The sequence below is a fragment of the Quercus suber genome, unplaced genomic scaffold (assembly GCF_002906115.3).
Source record: "Quercus suber isolate HL8 unplaced genomic scaffold, Cork oak 2.0 scaffold_317, whole genome shotgun sequence".
NCBI classification, from domain to species: Eukaryota; Viridiplantae; Streptophyta; class Magnoliopsida; order Fagales; family Fagaceae; genus Quercus; species Quercus suber.
Window position 1 is genome coordinate 668,560 of NW_027069772.1, and position 20,788 is coordinate 689,347.

Here is a 20,788-nt window from a genome sequence, read left to right on the forward strand (position 1 = left end):
ATTAGATTGGCTCCTAACCATAATGAGGCTGCTACACTACCACCATTGTGACCAAGGTCGAGATACAAAATGATAATTATGAATTTTTTACTATTCAAATAATGATAAATAAATTTTATTTAATATTCTTTTAGGAAATTAAAAATTTATAATCCAAAGTCTTTGAACCTTTAAAGTCTTGAAAAAAAAGTTTTGGAGACTTCGTTTTTCTTGTCCATCGTCTTGGATTTGGGGTAATCCTTACGCTGGACAAAACCTTTCAATTTAGAAAATTGTTTTTTTGGTACCTAATTTTCCACACAAACAATAAATACACCTAATAACATTTTTGTCCATCTAGATTTTTCAAGAAAGTGTCTTTCACGAAAATTAAAGCGTGATCGCTAGGCCTTAGAATCTTGACAACAAACAACAGGAGACATCAAAATCTAATACCGTGTAAACTAGGTTTTTTTTCTTGATAGCGTGAAATTTTGGTAAGGTATTAAAAGTCTAGATATGTGAATCCTTAAGTAAAATTAATACCTAATTTTCCACACTAACAATAAATACACTTAATAGCATTTTTGTCCATCTAGATTTTTCAAGAAAGTGTCTTTCACGAAAATTAAAGCTTGATCGCTAGGCCTTAGAATTTTGACAACAAACAACAAGAGACATCAAAATATAATACCGTGTAAACTGGGTTTCTTTCTTGATAGCGTGAAATTTTGGTTAGGTATTAAAAGTCTAGATATGTGAGTCCCTAAGTAAAAGAAGAAAAATAGTATGATTAAAATGTGTCAGTGTCAGTTGGATCCATCTTTAAAAACTGGTAGGGGTTGATGGGAAGAGGCCATCAATGATATAAATGGAGAGAAACACAGAGGCGGTTCTCATTTATTTTGCATTACGTTTTAAAATAACAATTACAACTGGGCAATAGTAAAATTTATCAAGGAATCGCACTCCTCTTTTTTCTGGATATATTAAAAGCATTCAGTACAAAACCAAACCAAGAAAGATGAACAGCAACAACTAGCCCCTTGATAAGATACACTAATGCAGTCTTTGCTTCTTTAGCTAAACATATTTATACATCTTATAAATTCTGGTATTAACATATCTAAACCATTCATTGACAAAAGATTTCCAGCAAACGCGTCTCAGGGAAAGTAGCTCCTCTTTGGTTGATGCTACTCCACTGTAGCAACCTAGCACCAGCCTCCTACCCTGCCAATCCTTGCACACAAATGCAGAACCTCTAAACTTTTTCTTCTTGGAATAAACACCCGCAATTAACAGCAGCACATGCCATCATGTACATTGCCCAGGAAAAAAGATTCCTGCTCAAAGGTCTATTCTTTCCTTCCAAAATAAGTTCTTCGTTACAGTTTTCTAGGCAACTGTACAAATATTTTCTGCTATGTTCAACCACAGTCGTGAGAGAAACCCACCAGCCCTCATAAGCTACTTTGTTCTTGTAAAACCAACGAGAGTATAAAACGCCAACAGGCAACAACCACTACCAAAAACAAACTAACATTACACCTGCTCAATGGCCCTTGCAGTGCTTACCCTGCCATTCCTCTTCATATGTCATCTGTATGTGAGCTAGCTTCTACTATTATCCAAATTTCACCAGTAAATTCCATCTGAGTTTAAGAAAAGCAAACTACTAATCACCAATTTTCCTTCACAAATCAAAATCATTGAATCCACTCCAACAATACAACTGCAAATATCACCAGTCCATTCTTGCTTAAGAACAAAACCAATACCATTCTCGGTTGGTCATTTAGTGGCACAGTTTGGTAGACATACTGATGTGTGCGCCTACGTTGGATGGATATAAAGTGGCCACCAATTAGCCACGCAGGTATCTCTAATTTATTGACTGTAGGATTTGATGTGGACCATAACAGTTGTTCATTACATGGAGGAATCACTCTGTTTATGCAAAAGAAAAAAAGGCAATAAATTAAGAACAAAAACTATAAAAGAAAAAAACAATGAGCAATCAATACTATAAGAATAATACCATTAAAAATTAAATAAATAAAACACTAAAATAACAGAAATTATGGAATCGTTGCCCAAGGATGGGAAACCAAGGACCTCGTGTTATCATTCTGCATTCCTACGCATTTGTATTATTGCCAAACTGTGGAAGAAAAAGCAAAACAATAATTATATTAATACTATGGAAGAGAAATTTCAATATGCATTTGTATATAGAAGTTTAAAAGAGCAATGCATTTGCAGGACACCAAAATAGAAAAAAAAAAAAATTATAAACGATTTAATCAATAGTAAGAGGCATGTGACAGCTAATTTAAACAGCTGACCATTTTGAGTCCTTGACAACTTCAGCAAGAGCCCAGGTGGATGTGAGAGAAGGGACCCTAGGCCTAATTTACTAATTCTACAAAGTGTCATTGATTTCTATCCCTCTTTACTGCCGCAATAGGTTCTTGGATGTTTGATCTCCTACTTCCATTATATTAAAGTACAAAAACAAGACAAAAGGAAAAGTTTTTATGATTTCAACCTGACTAAAAAAAAGAGGAAAAAAATGCGGCTATATGAAAGCCAAAAAGGTAATGTTAAGGTACAACTAGCACAATAAAATGATAGATATATAAATGCCAGTAAGGGAAATCCAAGAAGAATGATGATGACTTACCAGCAAAGAAGTCAAAAAATTCTCTAATACTTGATTCAATTTTACATCCTCCATGTCTTTATAGGTGGTTCGTCATTAGAATAACTTCTCCACTAGGTCCAGCCCCATCATCCTCATCATGGCTTCGCTTATTTCGGGTACCTTTGGAGGCTGAATCATTAATATCTTGATAGATTACACCCAGATCCTCAAAGAGACAATGTTTGTATACCAAATGAATCCCAGTTTTCGCCACCCCCAAGTCATTTGAAGAACTTATTCTAATCGCAATTTTATTGGATCCATTCACATCAATTTGACGAAATTTTTCTCCCCATTGGGAGTCAAAATAGCGCGGGGACAAATAGAGCAGCCAAAGGTGACGTGTTCTAACTTTGCCGTATTTTGTCCTAAAAAAAGAGCGTATTGGTGATGCCCTTTCAAATCCATTGACTTTAATCCAACATGTAAGTAGAAAATCTTTAGAGGTATGAGAAACCTTGGCGAATGAAAAACAAACGCGCAACACAATTCCCATCAGCTCATCACACCCATAAGGCACTTGTATCTTCAATTCATTACCCATACATTCATGGTTAAACCATTTTGGAATTTCACCTCCAGGAATAATAATGTCTAAGATGTCTGGCAGTCTATCACTTTGTCCCTGAAATATACAAAGCATAATTTATGTTTAGAACTTAAAGAGAGAGAGAGAGAGAGAGAGATACCTGAAGCATGTTACTGCTGTTTTGAATATAGTCAACCAATTTGAAGCAGTTAACACACTGGAAATTCAAATGGGAGTGATCTGACCTAAAAGGATAAAATTGCAGTTCTGGCAATCTCTCCAGCAAGGTACAATTTTTTGCAATTACAGAATCAATAGTTGATGGAACATTTTCCAATGATTGAAGCCAGTTGCAACCCTCCAAATAGAGTGTTCGAAGATTAGAGAGTTGAGAGATGCTTTCAGGAAGGGAAGCAAAAGAATTTCCACTTAGATTTAAGTGTTATAAAGAGAACAAGCAGCCAATGTCATTGGGGATTGACCAAAGATCGCAGTCACTAAGATGCAAATATGTCAAAGATTGCAGACCTAATAAGGAAGGCAATAGTGGATGAGGATTTGTTGGCAGGGAATTAACTGAAATAAATTCCGGGCTAATTGGCTCAATATGTTGTGCCAGGGAATCAAGTGAACGCAATAATTTGCGCATCGGATGTCTTCTTGGCAGGATATTAAATGGTTTAATTTTGGGGCTAATACGTTGTGCCAGGGAATCAAATGAATGCAATAGTTCACGCATTGGATGACGACTTGTTGGCAGGGAAATTAATGAAGGAAATACTAGGCCCATCAATTCAAGATTTGCTGGCAGGGAATAAAATTCAGAAGACTTCCATCTACAGATATATAGATGTTTCAGATTTTTAAGGAGAACAATGGAAGAAGGAACCTCTTCTATGGCTGTCCAACACAAATTAAGCAGCTCCAAACCTTTTACATTTCCTATGTTTCTTGGCAAGTTACCAAATTTTAGGCATCCAAAAAGATCAATAGAATTAAGCAACTTCATACTACAAATGGTGTTAGGAAGGCGCACAAGATTCACGCAATATCTTAGAGTCAATGAAGTAAGGTTAGTCAAATGTTCAATTGATGAAGGCAGCTCTTCCATATCCGCTTTGCTCAAATCAAGCACCTCTAGGCCTTCGACTATCCATAGGTTCTCTGGCATGTTTTCAATTAGTTCCACAACAGCAGTGCGATCCAAAAAAATCTCCTGTAAGAATTCCTTGTTTACCACAAATTTTGGATTTTCCTTGCATTTGAGCAATTAGAAAGTTCAAGAGTCACAGGAGACTCCACTCCAAACTTTCTTGGAAGACGAATTAGTCTTTCACAATCTTGTAAATTAAGATGAATAAGTTTTTTAAGAATTCTTATGGATGGGTGAAACTTGCGTAAATTTGTACACCTTACAAGAACTAATTTCTCAAGATTTGGGACTCCAGTGAAGTTTGGAGTTATAATCAGGTCTGAGAAGTCGGTCAAGTCAACAAACGTCAACTTGTCAAAATTCTGTTAAAAGAAAAAAAATTGTTAGAATACTTAGCTTCCTAATGTCCATTTATTGTAATTTAAAAAAGCAAAGTTTTAGGAGGATACTTACCTTTATTCCTATCCAAAGTTGTTCAATTTTACTTTGTTGCAAACAAAGTTGGACAAGTTCATCTAGTTGGAAACTTGATTGCAAAGATTTTGATGGATACAAAATCCAATCAAGAATTCTTAAATCATTAGGAAGGAGTGTCGGGACATGGAGAATGCCATAAATTCTAAGAAATTTAAGATTGTCCATCTTCAGAAAGGCCTCAGGGTTCCAACATGCATCTTGTTGTTCATTATAAGTACTCACAATATCCATGGCTTTAAGTGCTTCTGTCCCCTAATAACCAAGAAGGAATTGGTGAATTGCAAAATTAATTATTAGCATTACAATTCAAATTTCAAATTGTTAGACATGAAGGTAGGGAATGAGCTCAAATTCTCTAAAAAACCTCTCACCTTATTTTTTCTTAACACTTTGTCAATGTCCTCGTAATCCCACAATCTACTACGCTTCCCAGGATCATCAAGGCACTCTTGACAAACTATGTTCCTACCCATTTCTTCAAGTGATGCATCCACACTATATCATTATCCATAATTTTCAAGAGAGACTTATCAGAGAGTTCCTTCAATCCAATAATAGGGTAAAGGCCAAGAATATGTAGTATTTTCAATACATAATCTTTCTTCTAATTATTAAAAAAACATGCAATATGCAAGAATATTTCCTTTTGTGGTTTTTGGAGTCCATTAAAACTTATTTCAAGTACCTGGAGAATTGCTTCATCTGGAAAATCTTGGAGTCTCTCTAACGCAATTTTCCATTCAACAGTACTTTTTCCAAACAAAAAAGAACCCAAAACCTCAAGAGCTAAAGGGAGGCCAGCAGCATAATTCAAAAAATGGTTAGATAGTTCTCTATAATCATCCAGGACATGCTTTTTTTTTTTAAGATTTTGAGGAAAAAGGTTGAAGAGCATTTTCATCATTCAATCCTTTAATTTCATATATTTTATCTACTCAATGTGCCTTCAACAAATGCGCATCTCTTGTTGTTATGATAATTCTACTACCAGAACCAAACCAATCATGCTCCCCAGCTAACATTTTTAACTGTTTCATTTTATCTACATCATCAAGAACAAGAAGAATCCTTTTACGACATAACCTATTCTTGATCTTGAGAACTCCATCATACTCCTCTTCTATTTTTAGGTTCTTTTCCTTCAAAACTTCATCAATAATTTTCTGTTGTAGTGGAACAAGACCATATTTTTCAAACTTTTCCCTAACATCCTCAATAAAACCACGAGCTTCAAATTCTTTAGAAACCATATGATAAACAACTCTAGCAAGAGTTGTCTTACCCATCCCTCCCATCACCCAAATCCCTATAAAGCGGACATCTTTTGAACCTAGAGCTAAGCACGACTCCAATTCCACTAATCAAGAGTATATTCCTACTAGGTCCTTGGTAATATATGGGAATGCCTCATATTTCAAGTTGAGCGATATCTGTTCTACTATTTCTTCGATATCTTGTGACTCAGGTCTGCAATTATAAAAGTAGGATATGCATTGAGTTTGAACCACCAATAAATTAGACAAAAAAATACAATACATATTTAAAGTTCAATTTTGTTGACTGAAACAAAAACATGGACATTGATCCGCTTAGCAAAAATTGAAAGAAGTATAATGAAACATGTATATAGATTTGCTTAAGGTTCCAAATAAAGTTATATATAGAAAGTTGGTCATTTGAATATTTAAATGAAACAAATATGTTGAGATAAATTACCTAGTATCTTTTAAATGCCATCCGGCAAGGTTGCCCACTTGTCTCAAAGCATCTCTCCATTTATCCACCCTTGTTTTCTTCTCCTTTTCTTCATATTTAACAAATGCTTGTGCAAAAGTTCCCAATTGTTTTTGTACATCAGATTGATCAACATAGTAAAAAACAGGTAAAACTGTCATTTCCATATCTTTCTTGCAAGTAATGATATTTGCAAGTTCATCTAAGCACCAAGTAGAAGATGTGTAGTCTTTTGAGAGAATGATGATAGCAAATCTTGATTCTTCTATTGCTTTCAATAGCTCTTGTGAGAGGGATTTTCCTTTCTCAAGTTTTTCATCATCTCTAAAAGTGTTAATGCCTCTCTCTTTCAAAGCAATAAATAGATGATCCATAAAATTGTTTCGGGTGTCCTCACCCCTAAAGGTGAGGAAAACATCATACTTCCATCGCTCAGTAGAAGATGAAGTAGAAGAACTTGGGAAAGATGATGAGGCAGTTTCCATTCCCATTAAAGCCATTGCAAATACAGAACTACTTTTTCTTTTTTTCTTTTTTTTGCTGAGAACAAATACACTACTACCAAATATTGAATCACTATTTATATATATGTAGATCTGCATACCAAAAAAAAAAGGGAAATCAAATACTACTGAAGAAAAAAAGAGGAAAATAAACTAGGGAAGAAGAAACCATTTGCTGCAATGTTTTAATCCCTCCGTTAATCAGATTGGTCAAACAACTTTACCTTCTTCTTTTCTTTTCTTTTTTGGGTTAATTTATGAGAATGCCCAGTTGAACTGGAGGTTCACAAAGTTAAGCAAATAAACTCACTCCTGCCAAACATACATCACTCTGCTACTTGCTGTGACGAAGCCAGAAACGCCATCCATGAACGCCGTTGAAATCTAGCCATTTGGTATATTTTCTAAAACTCAATATATAATTAAATCTCTGAACTCTGCTGGGTATGTTTTGTTGATAACTCAAATTCAAACGCAAATAAAAATGGTGGAGATGGGTTATGTGTCTGGTTATCTTTTAGTCAAGTTAACTGCATGTATAAATATGGCTCTACTTTGTAGGAAGACTTTCTGAAGAGTTTTGGTTCATGTTCTTCTCATTCAATAATTTCGGAGAGAGAGAAGAAGATGAACTATCATAATTTTTCTTCCTCTTAAAAAAAAAAAAATCAATGTCTTAAGTAACCTAAGGAAATTAGGCAAATCACCCCTTCATCAGCATATCAGGATCCTCTTTATTTGCCTCATTCATGGTTCTGATTTAGAGAATCTAAGAGTGTACATGAGCTCCACATAATTTAAAATGTCATTCCACCAAATAAGGAATGATAACTGATTTACACTTCATTTAGCTTTAGATTTGTTAACTACTACATATTTCCCATGAAATGGACTCTCTTCATTCCAAAGCAAATTGAGAGGCTCCTTTTGTTTCATGAGTATAGTCAACATCATGAACCTTGACAAGAAAATCTACTTCAAAATTTTCATCAAACTAAACACATAGTATTGTGTAGCTGAACATTAATTTCATCTATCTATTCACCTGTTCCTTTTCTATCCTTTAAAGTTGTTGACAAAATTTATCCAATTGATTACCTCAGCTTTGTCAATGTTACTCTGCATCAACATCTTAAAATGTTTGCACCACCATGGCCAGACAATCAATCGATTAAAGCAAATTCTTAAAGCAGGACTTATCCAAAAAAATATAAAATATAAAAGAGAAGAAAATTCTTAAAGCATTTTAGTCAAGACTAGCACTCATACCTAACAAATTTCTAGCCTATAGAGTAAGTTTGAAATTTAAACTGTAAACTTATATCTATGTCCAAATGGAGTTCACACACTAAAACCACTCGTACTACAAGTAGCATAAAATTCATCTGGAGCTTATAATGACTATCCACAGCATAAAACACCATCAAACAAGAAATTCCAAATCAAATGTTTAAATAACGAACAAAGGTCTGTGACAAAAGATCCCCTCCTATCTAAATCCTCCAATTCCCTCCAATTTTTAGTCAAATTTATGACATGTGACATTTATTTGATCACATGCGGATTACATGTGATTTTAAAGATCATTGGATTTTTTAAATGCCACATTTCTTTCTTCTATCTAAAAATTAAAGGGAATTGTAGGATTTTGAATTGGAGGTGATCCTTTCACAAAGTGTTTAAATTACTTAAGTGGTCATTTAATACAAAAATTTGCAAATTCAATGGCACACAACCTGCTGGTGTGAACAGTAGATTTCAGGTGGGCAGCATTTCGTTAAACTCCAATGAGTGATTCTACTAAATGAAGAGCCAAGTCAATGCAATCTCCACAGCAGCAATGTTCTGTCATTGGGACTGTGAAATACGTACACTCCAAACACAACTCGGTTCCTGAAGGCAGAGCAGTAATTGAGAGATCCTCTCAAATGCTACCTCTGGAATCCTGACCACCACTACCATAGTGACTTGTATTTTGAAAATTTTCACAGTGTGGATCCAAGCTGAGGAACGACGACCATTTTGAATTTTACAATGATAAGCTATGTAAATGGCTATAATCGCTTATAACATTCATGGCAGATTCAAGTGTAACTCCAATCAATTTGGTTAGCTTCAATGAGAACCAAAGAACTGATCATACATTTTACGGGCTGCTATTGATATTATCACCATTTGCCCTTTCTCTGGACTAAGGCCAAAGGTGCCAATTGGAGTTGCTATTTGGGTCATGATTTGATTAAGCAAATAATTGAACAAAGTTTTCATTTGTAACACTGCATTTTTACCCCTATTTTAAATGAAAAGAATTGTGTCCTTTTGTACAATCAAACTTCATAAAAGGAGATTATAGTTTCAAAATGATTGAAATTCACCTGATGAAGTTCTATTCTAGTCTAAGAGCAATTCTCAGGTCCCACATGATGCTGATGGAGGTCCTAGCAGCAATCCCTGTGCAACTTCTTTGTGCTACAAACATCATTAAAATAATCAAAAGAAGCTCTAACTCAGCAAATGAAATTCAATCAAATTCTGGAATATTATTGTGCTAATATCCAAGCTACCCACAAAAAACTATTGCAAATCCAAAATTTGGAATGCCTCACAAGCTTCAACAGTTTAAAAAAATAATTAAAAGAAAAAGCTTAATATTAAAGTATGAAAACTATGAAAGACTCAAAATTTAAATTTTCCAAAAATATCAAACCCAATTTCAATGGTAAAATCTGGATCAAATTTCAGAAGGGTTTCAATAATTCTACAATAGAAACCCTACAAAATGACATAACGAGAATCCAAAATAAGTGTGAGCTAAAAATTTCAGCTTACCAGAACGAAGAAGACAGTGGAAGCCATGGAAGAATTCACACGTGGGGGTTTGGGAAATATTGGGGAAAGAAAAAAATTTGGACCATTTCTCGATTTATGCGTGTCATCCTTGCGCAGGGGCCATGCTAATCTTCTCTGTATCGTTCCAATTTTATCGGATGTCCCCGAAGGGACAAGCTTTGTACTCTCGCTCTTTTTTATAAACATAGATAGCTTCGTGTAACTAAACGATGTGGGATTAGTTGGTTTCCGCAATTTAGTTGGTTTTTGGTTGGCTTTTGGTTTTACACACGTGTTGGCGTGACATTCTAGTAACTATTCTACGGTGCTAAGACTTTCTAAAAAAAACAAAATAAACGTCGGGTTATGTTACTTTTTTGTAGTCTACTAGCTACTCTACTACTACAATTTCGTTAAAAACACAAAACCATCAAGAATATTATTCGGGGCGTTTTAAGTTTTATATCAAATTATCAATAATCACGGACACACGCACGCGCGAAGTTTATCACAATTTTTTCCGCAATTTATTAAAGAAATTTATCATGAGTGGTGGACAATTATTTTTGCATTAGCTTATTATTATTTTTTTAATTAATAAATTATGGTAAAAATTGTCTCGAGGCTTATTGTGTCGCACCATTTTTTTAACTTAATTAAAAAAAACCACTCCTACCATGTAAGAATTTTTTTTTTTTTTTAAATATATAGGAATAAAAGTTTATATGGGATTTAATTGACATCTTTGTGATGCCCTATATATTTAATTTCATCCCCACCAACACTCCCCATGCATCTATCTCCAGGAATAAGAATACATAATTCGTGATTACCATAAGGCAATATAGAAGTGCCTCAAAATTAGCTTTGGAAGAGATCCAAATTAAGGAATTTCACATCATTATAGGAGGCAAAATATTTGTTTCAAATGGGCTTAGCAACCCAAAACTTAGGAGTTAGGCTATTTGCCATTCTGATATATGATTTCTTTTTCTTTTTTTTCTTTTTCTTTTTTTTCTTTTCCAAACTGAAAAAATTTTATTGAACATAAAAACAAGAAAATTACAAAAGAATGATACGATAGAAACATTAAATACCACAGTACTGCCTTAAAGCATCTACCTTAACATAAAAGGCAAAGCAGTTGGGCTCAGAAACCCCTCAAAGCCCATGTGTAGAACACAAAGGAAGTTCACATTGAGTAACAGTTATCATTCTAATCACATCTAATTAGGTTTTAATTAACAACTGCAACTAGGTACTTGTAAATTATATCATTCCACTGCTTTACAATAAAATTTAAAGTAAGTTTATGTGTGCAAAGCATCGATGCAATCAAAAGTCAGTATCCATTCCTCTTTCATAGCAAAGTCAACCACAGTACTGCCTTAAAGCATCTACCTTAACATAAAAGGCAAAGCAGTTGGGCTCAGAAACCCCTCAAAGCCCATGTGTAGAACACAAAGGAAGTTCACATTGAGTAACAGTTATCATTCTAATCACATCTAATTAGGTTTTAATTAACAACTGCAACTAGGTACTTGTAAATTATATCATTCCACTGCTTTACAATAAAATTTAAAGTAAGTTTATGTGTGCAAAGCATCGATGCAATCAAAAGTCAGTATCCATTCCTCTTTCATAGCAAAGTCACCGTAGGCAAACATTTTTAACTTACATCTTCCTTCAGCTTCTCAAGTGAATTCTATCTAGGATTAAGAGAAGTTAGATTAAAAATCACAAATTTTTCTTCAAGTATCTATTTGAGAATCCAGACTTTGAATATTCTTCAACAAATATGGCCGCAAAAATCATCATTTCATTCTTGCTCCAGAACAAATAAAAACCATATCCGGTGCTCATTGGCACACAGCTGTAGATTCCAACACTTCATTGTTAGTAAATGGCCATGCCATAGAGTAGGAAATGGTGGCAAAATCAACCAGATTTTCAAAGCCAATAGGAATTACATGAACCATAACCTTTCATAATTAAGTTCAACCTTGCTCCAGGGGGTGAAAACTGTTCCGAATTTCCAATAATCTTACTGCTGAAAATGCTTCAACATCTGAAGGGTCTGAGGTTTTCCACTTTAAAGGACATCATGGGAAGTTAATGTGCAACTACTTTCCGAGCAAGGATGGAAAGGGCTCATCCAACTGAAATTTGAAGCATATCAAGAGAAAGACTAACTCCACAGTATTGTATGCACCTGTGGTGGATAAATTCCTCATCAAACAAATTGGCAATTGGCTACGCATGTGCCTAATTTGTTTACTCCACATGGTTAGGGTTTGATGTATGCTGTAAGCTTGTAAGGTTGTAACAGTTGTTGACTACATGGAGGCATTGCACTGTTTGTACAAAAGAAAACTGCCAACAAAATATGAACAAAAAATATAAAAGGAAGACTAATGAGCCAACAATCAATACTGTAAGGAAAAAAAAAACAAACAAACAAACAAACAAACAAAAACAAATCACTAAAACTCTGGAAAGGTTGCTCTATCTGCAGGATGGGAAACCAAGGGATCTTATAGTTTCTTTCTACATTCATATATGTATTAAACTATCATTATATTTCCTTCCTCGTTGAAAAAGAAAATCAGAATCTTAAATTATTTGAGGAAATATGGCACATCACACCTTCATCAGTATGGACAACATAATGAACATTTACATGCAAATCTACTTCCAAGTTATAACCCATTTCACTTCTTTTTCTTTTCTTTTCGTTTTTATTTATTTATTTATTTTATTTTATTATTATATATCTTCAAGTTGTTGACAAATTTTGCCTAATTGATGTCCTCAGCTTTGTCAAAATAATTCTTCAGCAGCTTCTTAAAAATGATTGCACCACCCCAGCTACAAAAACAACTGACTAAAGGAAATCCTTAGAGAGTGATAGTAAGAACTAGCAATTGTACATTTGAAACTTCTAGCATAGAGAGTTCGATTGTACCAATGAAACTTATATCTATGCCCAAATGGAGCTCACACACTAAAACCACCTGTAGCACCAGTGGCACCAATGAATTGTGAAGAGCTTAGATTGACATTGACTACCTATGAAAACACCATCAACTAGAACATCCCAAACAGATGTTTAGATAACATAAAAAGTTTATAAGTTTATATTAACCTTAGATAGTTAGATGGTCACTTAGCACTAAATTTTGCTATGTTCTGTCACAAGGTTAGTGAACTGCATAAACTCCAAACATTAGTAAGTTTTTGAAGGCAAAGCAACAATTGAGGCTATCTTGGGTGGTCACTCTGGCATCCTAAACGACCCCAATTCTCACAAAGGGTTTAACCTATACCCTGGACTCTCGAGCTCCTAGTGGGGGGGGCACTAATGACTTTGTATTTTGGAAATTTCACAGTGTGGAACCGAGCAGTGACAACCATTCAGCATTGCACAATGACAAGCTATGGCAATGGCTTAGCCTATGGTCACTCTATGACATTCAAGGCAGAGTAACTCCATCCATCAGTTTGCTTAATTTCAAATTTCAATGAAAGCCAGAGAAGTGATCATGTGTTTTACGGGCCAATGATCAATAATGTCATCATTCCCTCTGTTTCTGTACTTAGGCCAAAACTGCAAATTGGGGTTTTATTTTTGCCCTCATGTCATGATTACACAATAATTGGATAAAATTTTCGTTGTTAAACATTTGCAGCTTTACCAATGTTTTAAATTTAAAGAATTTTATCATTTTATGAGATTTAACAGCCAACTTTATTACAACAGTGAAGAGAAGCTCTAACTCAGCAAATGTAATTCAATGAAAATCGGGAATATAATTGTGGTAATATCTAAGTCAACCACCAAACTATAGCGAATCCAGAAAGTGTGAATTATTAATAAGCTTCAACAGTTCTAAAAAAATTTTCTATTTTAAAGCTTTAATATTGAAGTATAACGACTATCAAAGATTCAAACTCTCCCTTAAAGAATTATGAGCAAAAGTCTGGGCTAACCTGTTGAGCAGAAAGTGCAAAAAAACGAAGAAGACAGTGAAGCTGAATTCACGGAAGGATTAGGGAAAGAAAAAAAAAAAATTTGGACCATTTCTCGATTTATGCGTGTCATCCTTGCGCAGGGGCCATGCTAATCTTCTCGTATCGTTCCAATGGACGAAATGGGTAATTACCCATAATTAGCCAACTATTTAGTTAGTTAGCTCGGTTTGCAAACAATATACATTACTAACACCTCGAGTCTTAGAAACTCGAATTTTGCGCTCAGACCTCGACTTTTTGAGGGTCGATTTTTATGGTTTGACGTGGCCTGATACCACGTGGCATCCACATAAAACTCGAGTTTCTAAAACTCGAGTTCCACGTAGACGCCATCTGGCGTTGACGTGGCGCCACCTGGACCTCGACTCTCTGAAAGTCGAGTTTTAATAGGATATTTTCAAATTAAACCCAAGTCCCACAGTCACTCTCCACTCTCCACTCTCACTAACCCTCTCTCGTCTTATCTCACTCACTCTCTCTCAGTCGCTCACCTCAGCGTCTCTCTCTCTATTTCTTCTCGACTCTCTCTCTCTCAGTCGCTCACCTCAGCGTCTCTCTCTCTATTTCTTCTAAAATTTCTATTATGACTTGCTGCGTATATTGTCAATGCACGCTTCACCGCCTGTTTATTTGCAAAAGTCAATCCTTTACAAAAATTCATCCCATCTTCCCAAGTAGAAACAAATGGTATCTGAAGACGTGAAGGATCAACCATATTTTCCCAAGTATTTTCGTAGAATGACTCAGCAGGAGGTCTGTAAGTTGTGGTCGTATTTGTATCATGGTGGATGCCAATATCATCGTCTGCAACACCTTCATCGTGGTACTCCATATTTTCCTCTTCAAAATTCGGAACGACTTCGTGGTCAAGATTTTCCTGGCCTTCATGGTTTTAGTCCTTGTTTTCCTTCATGGTTTCAGACTCTTTGCAGCTAGCCAATATGATGTTGTATTTTTCAAACTCTTTTTGTTCTCACGCAAAACCCTTCAGGTTCCACGTTATATTTTTCAAACTTTCTGTTTCAAAACGCAAAACCCTTTAGGGTTCCACCTTCCATGGTTTCTAACTTTTTGTTTTTCCTTTAAGCTGAAAATGCCTTGGGTTGGGCTTGATAGTGGAAGTAAATAGATAAGAAATGGGCTGAGATTTATTATAGGGCTGGGATTTATTCTACAGAATTACTATTATTCTAAAATTTGTAAAAACCATTTTTAAATTGTAGGACAAATTAAAAGAAAAAAAAAAGATTGGAATGACATGGCCGCTGACGTGGTGCAACGTGAGCGCAACAACATTAAACGCTACACTTCAGCTTTTAGTAATATATAGATTATCAATAATCACAGACACACACACACGAAGTTTATCACAATTTTTTCTGCAATTTATTAAAGAAATTTATCGTGAGTGGTGGGCAATTATTTTTACATTGGCCTATTATTATTTTTTTTTAATTAATAAATTATGGCAAAAATTGTCTCGAGGCTTATTGTGTTGCACCATTTTTTTCACTTAATTAAAAAAATCACTCCTACCATCAGGGACGTAGCCAGGAATTTTTACATGGGAGGGCCGATTCGAACCATGAAGGTTGAAATCGACGACGATGAGTATCACCATTGTATGGATAATCTATATTTTTAGGTTGATATGGACCTTTTTTGAGATAAGCTCATCGGATTTCATCTTGTTTATTGATAGAGAATTCACATATTTGTTTACGTGATCCTAGATCACGACCTATCTCTTCAGATTGAATTCTTTAACATTTGGAGGGGTTAGGGTGTTCATCTGGCATTGAAGTATCAACATTTGTTCCTATATCCACAAGTGTCCTAATTTCTGAATTGCTAACATTTTTTTTCTTAAAGAATGCATCAATTGTTTTTTGTTTGCTCATAATTCTTTAAGCTTTAAGAATATGACTCAAAAATTAACCTAAAAAGAAGTTTAAAAAATAAAATTTTAATTAGAAATTTTTACTAAGTTATATGGATGTTGTTCATACTCAAGAAAAAACAAAATTTCTACTATAATTTAAACATACAACCCATTTTTAATACGACTTTAATTAATAATAACCCCTCAAATAAAAACAAAAATTAAACACACAAGTATTGGTACACAACATAAACCAAACAATTTAACAACACCCACAACCACATCCACAGCCACATGATATCTAACTAATCAAAAATAGGTAATAAATCAAAACAATTTTACCTTAGAAACTTTGTCTTCACAAATTGCAAAAATAGGTCACCCGTGTGGCAATGCCTACTGCCTCTACCTGACTGCCTCCAACTTTAGATCTTCCTTTCAAGACTCATCACAAACAATCTCCCCATGCCTTCAATCATTTATTTCTCTAAAAATCTATGAAAATATAAAGAGCATGTAAATATTTAGGTATAGATAGTTGAGAAAAAAAAAAAAAAGACACTAAAAAGAGATGAATGTCTAATGCTTAAGAAAGAGAAGAAAACTCTCCAGTCACCAAGTTTCAAAACTAAAACTGATGAAGAAAGAAAAAATTGGTCAAGATTTTTTTTTTTTTTTTCCTGAACTGTGAGTATAGAGGACTGGAGTTTTGGGGGCTGGTAAGTAGGCAACGGTACCAGTGCAAATGAAAGTGTATCAAAGAAGACAAAACAAAAGAATAAGAAGTAAAGAAAAGGATTCTGTGGGTTAGTGGGTGAATTTTTTGAGATAAAAAGAAAGTGAAGTTTTGTTTTTAGTGTTTGGACTTGAGCGGATCAGCTTATTTTATTTGGAGTACATAAGGTGATAAGGCCTAAAACTAAAGCTAGGTTTGGGAGAATATTTGAGCTAGATTTGGGAGAATAGTTGAGAATTGGGCATGGGGGGACCAGCTGTCCAATATTGGGGAGCCCAATTTTTTTTTTTTCTACTTACTCTAATGGAAATTTTTTTTTTTTTTTTTTTTTTTTTTCAGGGGCCGAGGCTCCCCCAAGCCACTATGTGGCTCCGCCCCTGCCTACCATATAAGAATTTTTTTTTTTTTTTTTTAAATATATAGGAATAAAAGTTTATATGGGATTTAATTGACATCTTTGTGATGCCCTATATATTTAATTCATCCCCACCAACACTCCCCATGCATCTATCTCTAGGAATAAGAATACATAATTCGTGATTACCATAAGGCAATATGGAAGTGCCTCAAAATTAGCTTTGGAAGAGATCCAAAATAAGGAATTTCACATCATTATAGGAGGCAAAATATTTGTTTCAAATGGGTTTAGCAACCCAAAACTTAGGAGTTAGGCTATTTGCCATTCTGATATATAATTTCTTTTTCTTTTTTTCTTTTTCTTTATTTTCTTTTTCTTTTTCTTTTTTTCCAAACTGAAAAAATTTTATTGAACATAAAAACAAGAAAATTACAAAAGAATGATACGGTAGAAACATTAAATACCACAGTACTGCCTTAAAGCATCTACCTTAACATAAAAGGCAAAGCAGTTGGGCTCAGAAACCCCTCAAAGCCCATGTGTAGAACACAAAGGAAGTTCACATTGAGTAACAGTTATCATTCTAATCACATCTAATTAGGTTTTAATTAACAACTGCAACTAGGTACTTGTAAATTATATCATTCCACTGCTTTACAATAAAATTTAAAGTAAGTTTATGTGTGCAAAGCATCGATGCAATCAAAAGTCAGTATCCATTCCTCTTTCATAGCAAAGTCACCGTAGGCAAACATTTTCAACTTACATCTTCCTTCAGCTTCTCAAGTGAATTCTTTCTAGGATTAAGAGAAGTTAGATAAAAAATCACAAATTTTTCTTCAAGTATCTATTTGAGAATCCAGACTTTGAATATTCTTCAACAAATATGGCCGCAAAAATCATCATTTCATTCTTGCTCCAGAACAAATAAAAACCATATCTGGTGCTCATTGGCACACAGCTGTAGATTCCAACTCTTCATTGTTAGTAAATNAGGGGCCGAGGCTCCCCAAGCCACTATGTGCCGCCCCTGCCTACCATATAAGAATTTTTTTTTTTTTTTTTTATAAATATATAGGAATAAAAGTTTATATGGGATTTAATTGACATCTTTGTGATGCCCTATATATTTATTCATCCCCACCAACACTCCCCATGCATCTATCTCTAGGAATAAGAATACATAATTCGTGATTTACCATAAGGCAATATGGAAGTGCCTCAAAATTAGCTTTGGAAGAGATCCAAAATAAGGAATTTCACATCATTATAGGAGGCAAAATATTTGTTTCAAATGGGTTTAGCAACCCAAAACTTAGGAGTTAGGCTATTGCCATTCTGAATATAATTTCTTTTTCTTTTTTTCTTTTTCTTTATTTTCTTTTTCTTTTTCTTTTTTTCCAAACTGAAAAAATTTTATTGAACATAAAAACAAGAAAATTACAAAAGAATGATACGGTAGAAACATTAAATACCACAGTACTGCCTTAAAGCATCTACCTTAACATAAAAGGCAAAGCAGTTGGGCTCAGAACCCCTCAAAGCTTTTTTTTTTTTTTTTTTTTTTTTTTTTTTTTTATCTTCAAGTTGTTGACAAATTTTGCCTAATTGATGTCCTCAGCTCTGTCAAAATAATTCTTCAGCAGCTTCTTAAAAATGATTGCACCACCCCAGCTACAAAAACAACTGACTAAAGGAAATCCTTAGAGAGTGATAGTAAGAACTAGCAATTGTACATATGAAACTTCTAGTATAGAGAGTTCGATTGTAACAATGAAACTTATATCTATGCCCAAATGGAGCTCACACACTAAAACTACCTGTAGCACCAGTGGCACCAATGAATTGTGAAGAGCTTAGATTGACATTGACTACCTATGAAAACACCATCAACTAGAACATCCCAAACAGATGTTTAGATAACATAAAAAGTTTATATTAACCTTAGATAGTTAGATGGTCACTTAGCATTAAATTTTGCTATGTTCTGTCACAAGGTTAGTGAACTGCATAAACTCCAAACATTAGTAAGTTTTTGAAGGCAAAGCAACAATTGAGGCTATCTTGGGTGGTCACTCTGGCATCCTAAACGACCCCAATTCGCACAAAGGGTTTAACCTATACCCTGGACTCTCGAGCTCCTAGTGGGGGGGCACTAATGACTTTGTATTTTGGAAATTTCACAGTGTGGACCCGAGCAGTGACAAGCATTCAGCATTGCACAATGACAAGCTATGGCAATGGCTTAGCCTATGGTCACTCTATGACATTCAAGGCAGAGTAACTCCATCCATCAGTTTGCTTAATTTCAAATTTCAATGAAAGCCAGAGAAGTGATCATGTGTTTTACGGGCCAATGATCAATAATGTCATCATTCCCTCTGTTTCTGTACTTAGGCCAAAACTGCAAATTGGGGTTTTATTTTTGCTCTCATGTCATGATTACACAATAATTGGATAAAATTTTCGTAGTTAAACATTTGCAGCTTTACCAATGTTTTAAACTTAAAGAATTTTATCATTTTATGAGTTTTAACAGTAAACTTTATTACAACAGTGAAGAGAAGCTCTAACTCAGCAAATGTAATTCAACGAAAATCTGGAATATGATTGTGGTAATATCTAAGTCAACCACCAAAACTATAGCGAATCCAGAAGGTATGAATTATTAATAAGCTTCAACAGTTCTAAAAAAGTTTTCTATTTTAAAGCTTTAATATTGAAGTATAACGACTATCAAAGATTCAAACTCTCCCTAAAAGAATTATGAGAAGAAGTCTGGGCTAACCTGTTGAGCAAGACTCCAAAACGCATGTAAAGAAGCAGAAAGTGCAAAAAAGAACGAAGAAGACAGTGAAGCTGAATTCACGCAAGGATTAGGGAAAGAAAAAAATTTGGACCATTTCTCGATTTATGCGTGTCATCCTTGCGCAGGGGCCATGCTAATCTTCTCTGTATCGTTCCAATTTTATCGGATGTCCCCGAAGGGACAAGCCTTGTACTTTCGCTCTTGCTTATAAACATAGATAGCTTTGTGTAACTAGACAATGTGGGATCAGTTGATTCGTAACTAGAAGGCCCAATTTAGTCAGATTTTGGGCTTCCACACGTGTCAGCGTGGCATCGTAGTAACTATTCTAGGATGTTGACTTTTTTTCTTTTTTCCCTTTTTTTCTTTTTTTTTTTTTCTTTAAGTAATGGGATACATGCACTTGCACGCCCAATTTCCATAACTTGTTTGTAATTATGAGCGTTTAACGAAAAGTAACAGGCATATATGGGTAAAAAATGACCAATATTCAAAGTTGCATGAGTCAGTAAATTGTGAAATTAAATGTGTCATTAGAATTATTCTTTAAGTAAACGTTGGTTGTATACTAATGTGAATTTATTGAAGAGCAATGCTATATACACTAATAAAATCATAATATTTTTAACAACAATTGAGTTTGCAAGATTTTATTAGTTCTTATTTAGATTCACTATTGACATCACTTTTTTACTTACTACTATCGATTTGTCATATAAGTGAATGTGAATTTTCTGTGTTTATAGGCTCTCTTTATTGAAAAATACAAAACCAACACTTGAAACAAGAGTAATTATCTAGGGGTTGGCAGCTAGGATCTAAGGGTACACTATACATGATTTTAGACACTTATAATTATGTCTCAGAAGCCTTAAAAAAACACACATAATGCTCTCTTTGATAAACAGAAATTAAACTGTTAATTCCTAGGTAGTAAACCTTGAGTCTACAAGGGGTTCCCTGAATCTACAAGGAGATAAACTAGAATCCATTAGAGAAAAATTTTAAAAAAACTTTGTCATTTTATTGATAATAATCTAATCTACCTTTGACGGCTACA

At 34.4% G+C, this 20,788-nt stretch overlaps 1 protein-coding gene, 1 long non-coding RNA gene and 3 other non-coding genes across 9 annotated transcripts; all 5 read right to left on the minus strand.

The window, feature by feature from the left end:
• Positions 1–1,815: 1,815 nt before the first annotated feature.
• On the minus strand, positions 1,816–10,143 carry LOC112011638 (disease resistance protein RPV1). Of its 5 annotated transcripts, none has more exons than XR_010632772.1 (6): positions 9,912–10,143; positions 6,562–9,551; positions 5,217–5,340; positions 4,822–5,097; positions 3,376–4,730; positions 3,143–3,311 (listed from the first exon to the last, which is right to left on the minus strand). XR_010632772.1 is itself a non-coding variant. In XM_065782840.1 (6 exons), exons 3-6 carry the CDS (start codon positions 7,179–7,181, stop codon positions 4,449–4,451), a joined length of 1,302 nt encoding a protein of 433 aa, XP_065638912.1. In that variant the 5' UTR covers positions 7,182–8,975; positions 9,458–9,551; positions 9,912–10,143; the 3' UTR covers positions 3,143–4,448. The 5 variants fall into 5 exon arrangements, 3 of the variants coding, with proteins under 3 accessions (XP_065638912.1, XP_065638913.1, XP_065638911.1); XM_065782840.1 differs by having other exon boundaries at positions 3,143–4,730; positions 6,562–8,975; positions 9,458–9,551; XM_065782841.1 differs by having other exon boundaries at positions 3,143–4,730; positions 6,562–7,175; positions 9,458–9,551; positions 9,912–10,141.
• LOC112011681 (U6 spliceosomal RNA) lies at positions 9,983–10,085 on the minus strand. The gene has a single exon (XR_002882878.1). It is a non-coding gene; the product is annotated as a U6 spliceosomal RNA (small nuclear RNA).
• Positions 10,144–11,515: 1,372 nt separating the features above from the next.
• LOC112033441 (uncharacterized) lies at positions 11,516–14,036 on the minus strand. The gene is made up of 2 exons (XR_002885236.2): positions 13,902–14,036; positions 11,516–12,284 (listed from the first exon to the last, which is right to left on the minus strand). It is a non-coding gene; the product is annotated as an uncharacterized LOC112033441 (long non-coding RNA).
• LOC112033442 (U6 spliceosomal RNA) lies at positions 13,978–14,076 on the minus strand. The gene has a single exon (XR_002885237.1). It is a non-coding gene; the product is annotated as a U6 spliceosomal RNA (small nuclear RNA).
• Positions 14,077–19,807: 5,731 nt separating this feature from the next.
• On the minus strand, positions 19,808–19,910 carry LOC112011683 (U6 spliceosomal RNA). The gene has a single exon (XR_002882880.1). It is a non-coding gene; the product is annotated as a U6 spliceosomal RNA (small nuclear RNA).
• Between the last annotated feature and the right edge of the window lie 878 nt (positions 19,911–20,788).

What these genes read in the sequence shown, in the direction of transcription:
- LOC112011638 (XM_065782840.1), bottom strand. Translation starts at nt 7,181, where the DNA reads ATGCAGATCTACATATATATAAATAGTGATTCAATATTTGGTAGTAGT. An exon ending in TGGCATTTAAAAGATACTAG is followed by an intron (nt 5,341 to 6,561) that starts GTAATTTATCTC and finishes ATAATGATATAG; the next exon opens with TGTGGATGCATCACTTGAAG. An exon ending in AACTTTGGATAGGAATAAAG is followed by an intron (nt 4,731 to 4,821) that starts GTAAGTATCCTC and finishes TTCTTTTAACAG; the next exon opens with AATTTTGACAAGTTGACGTT.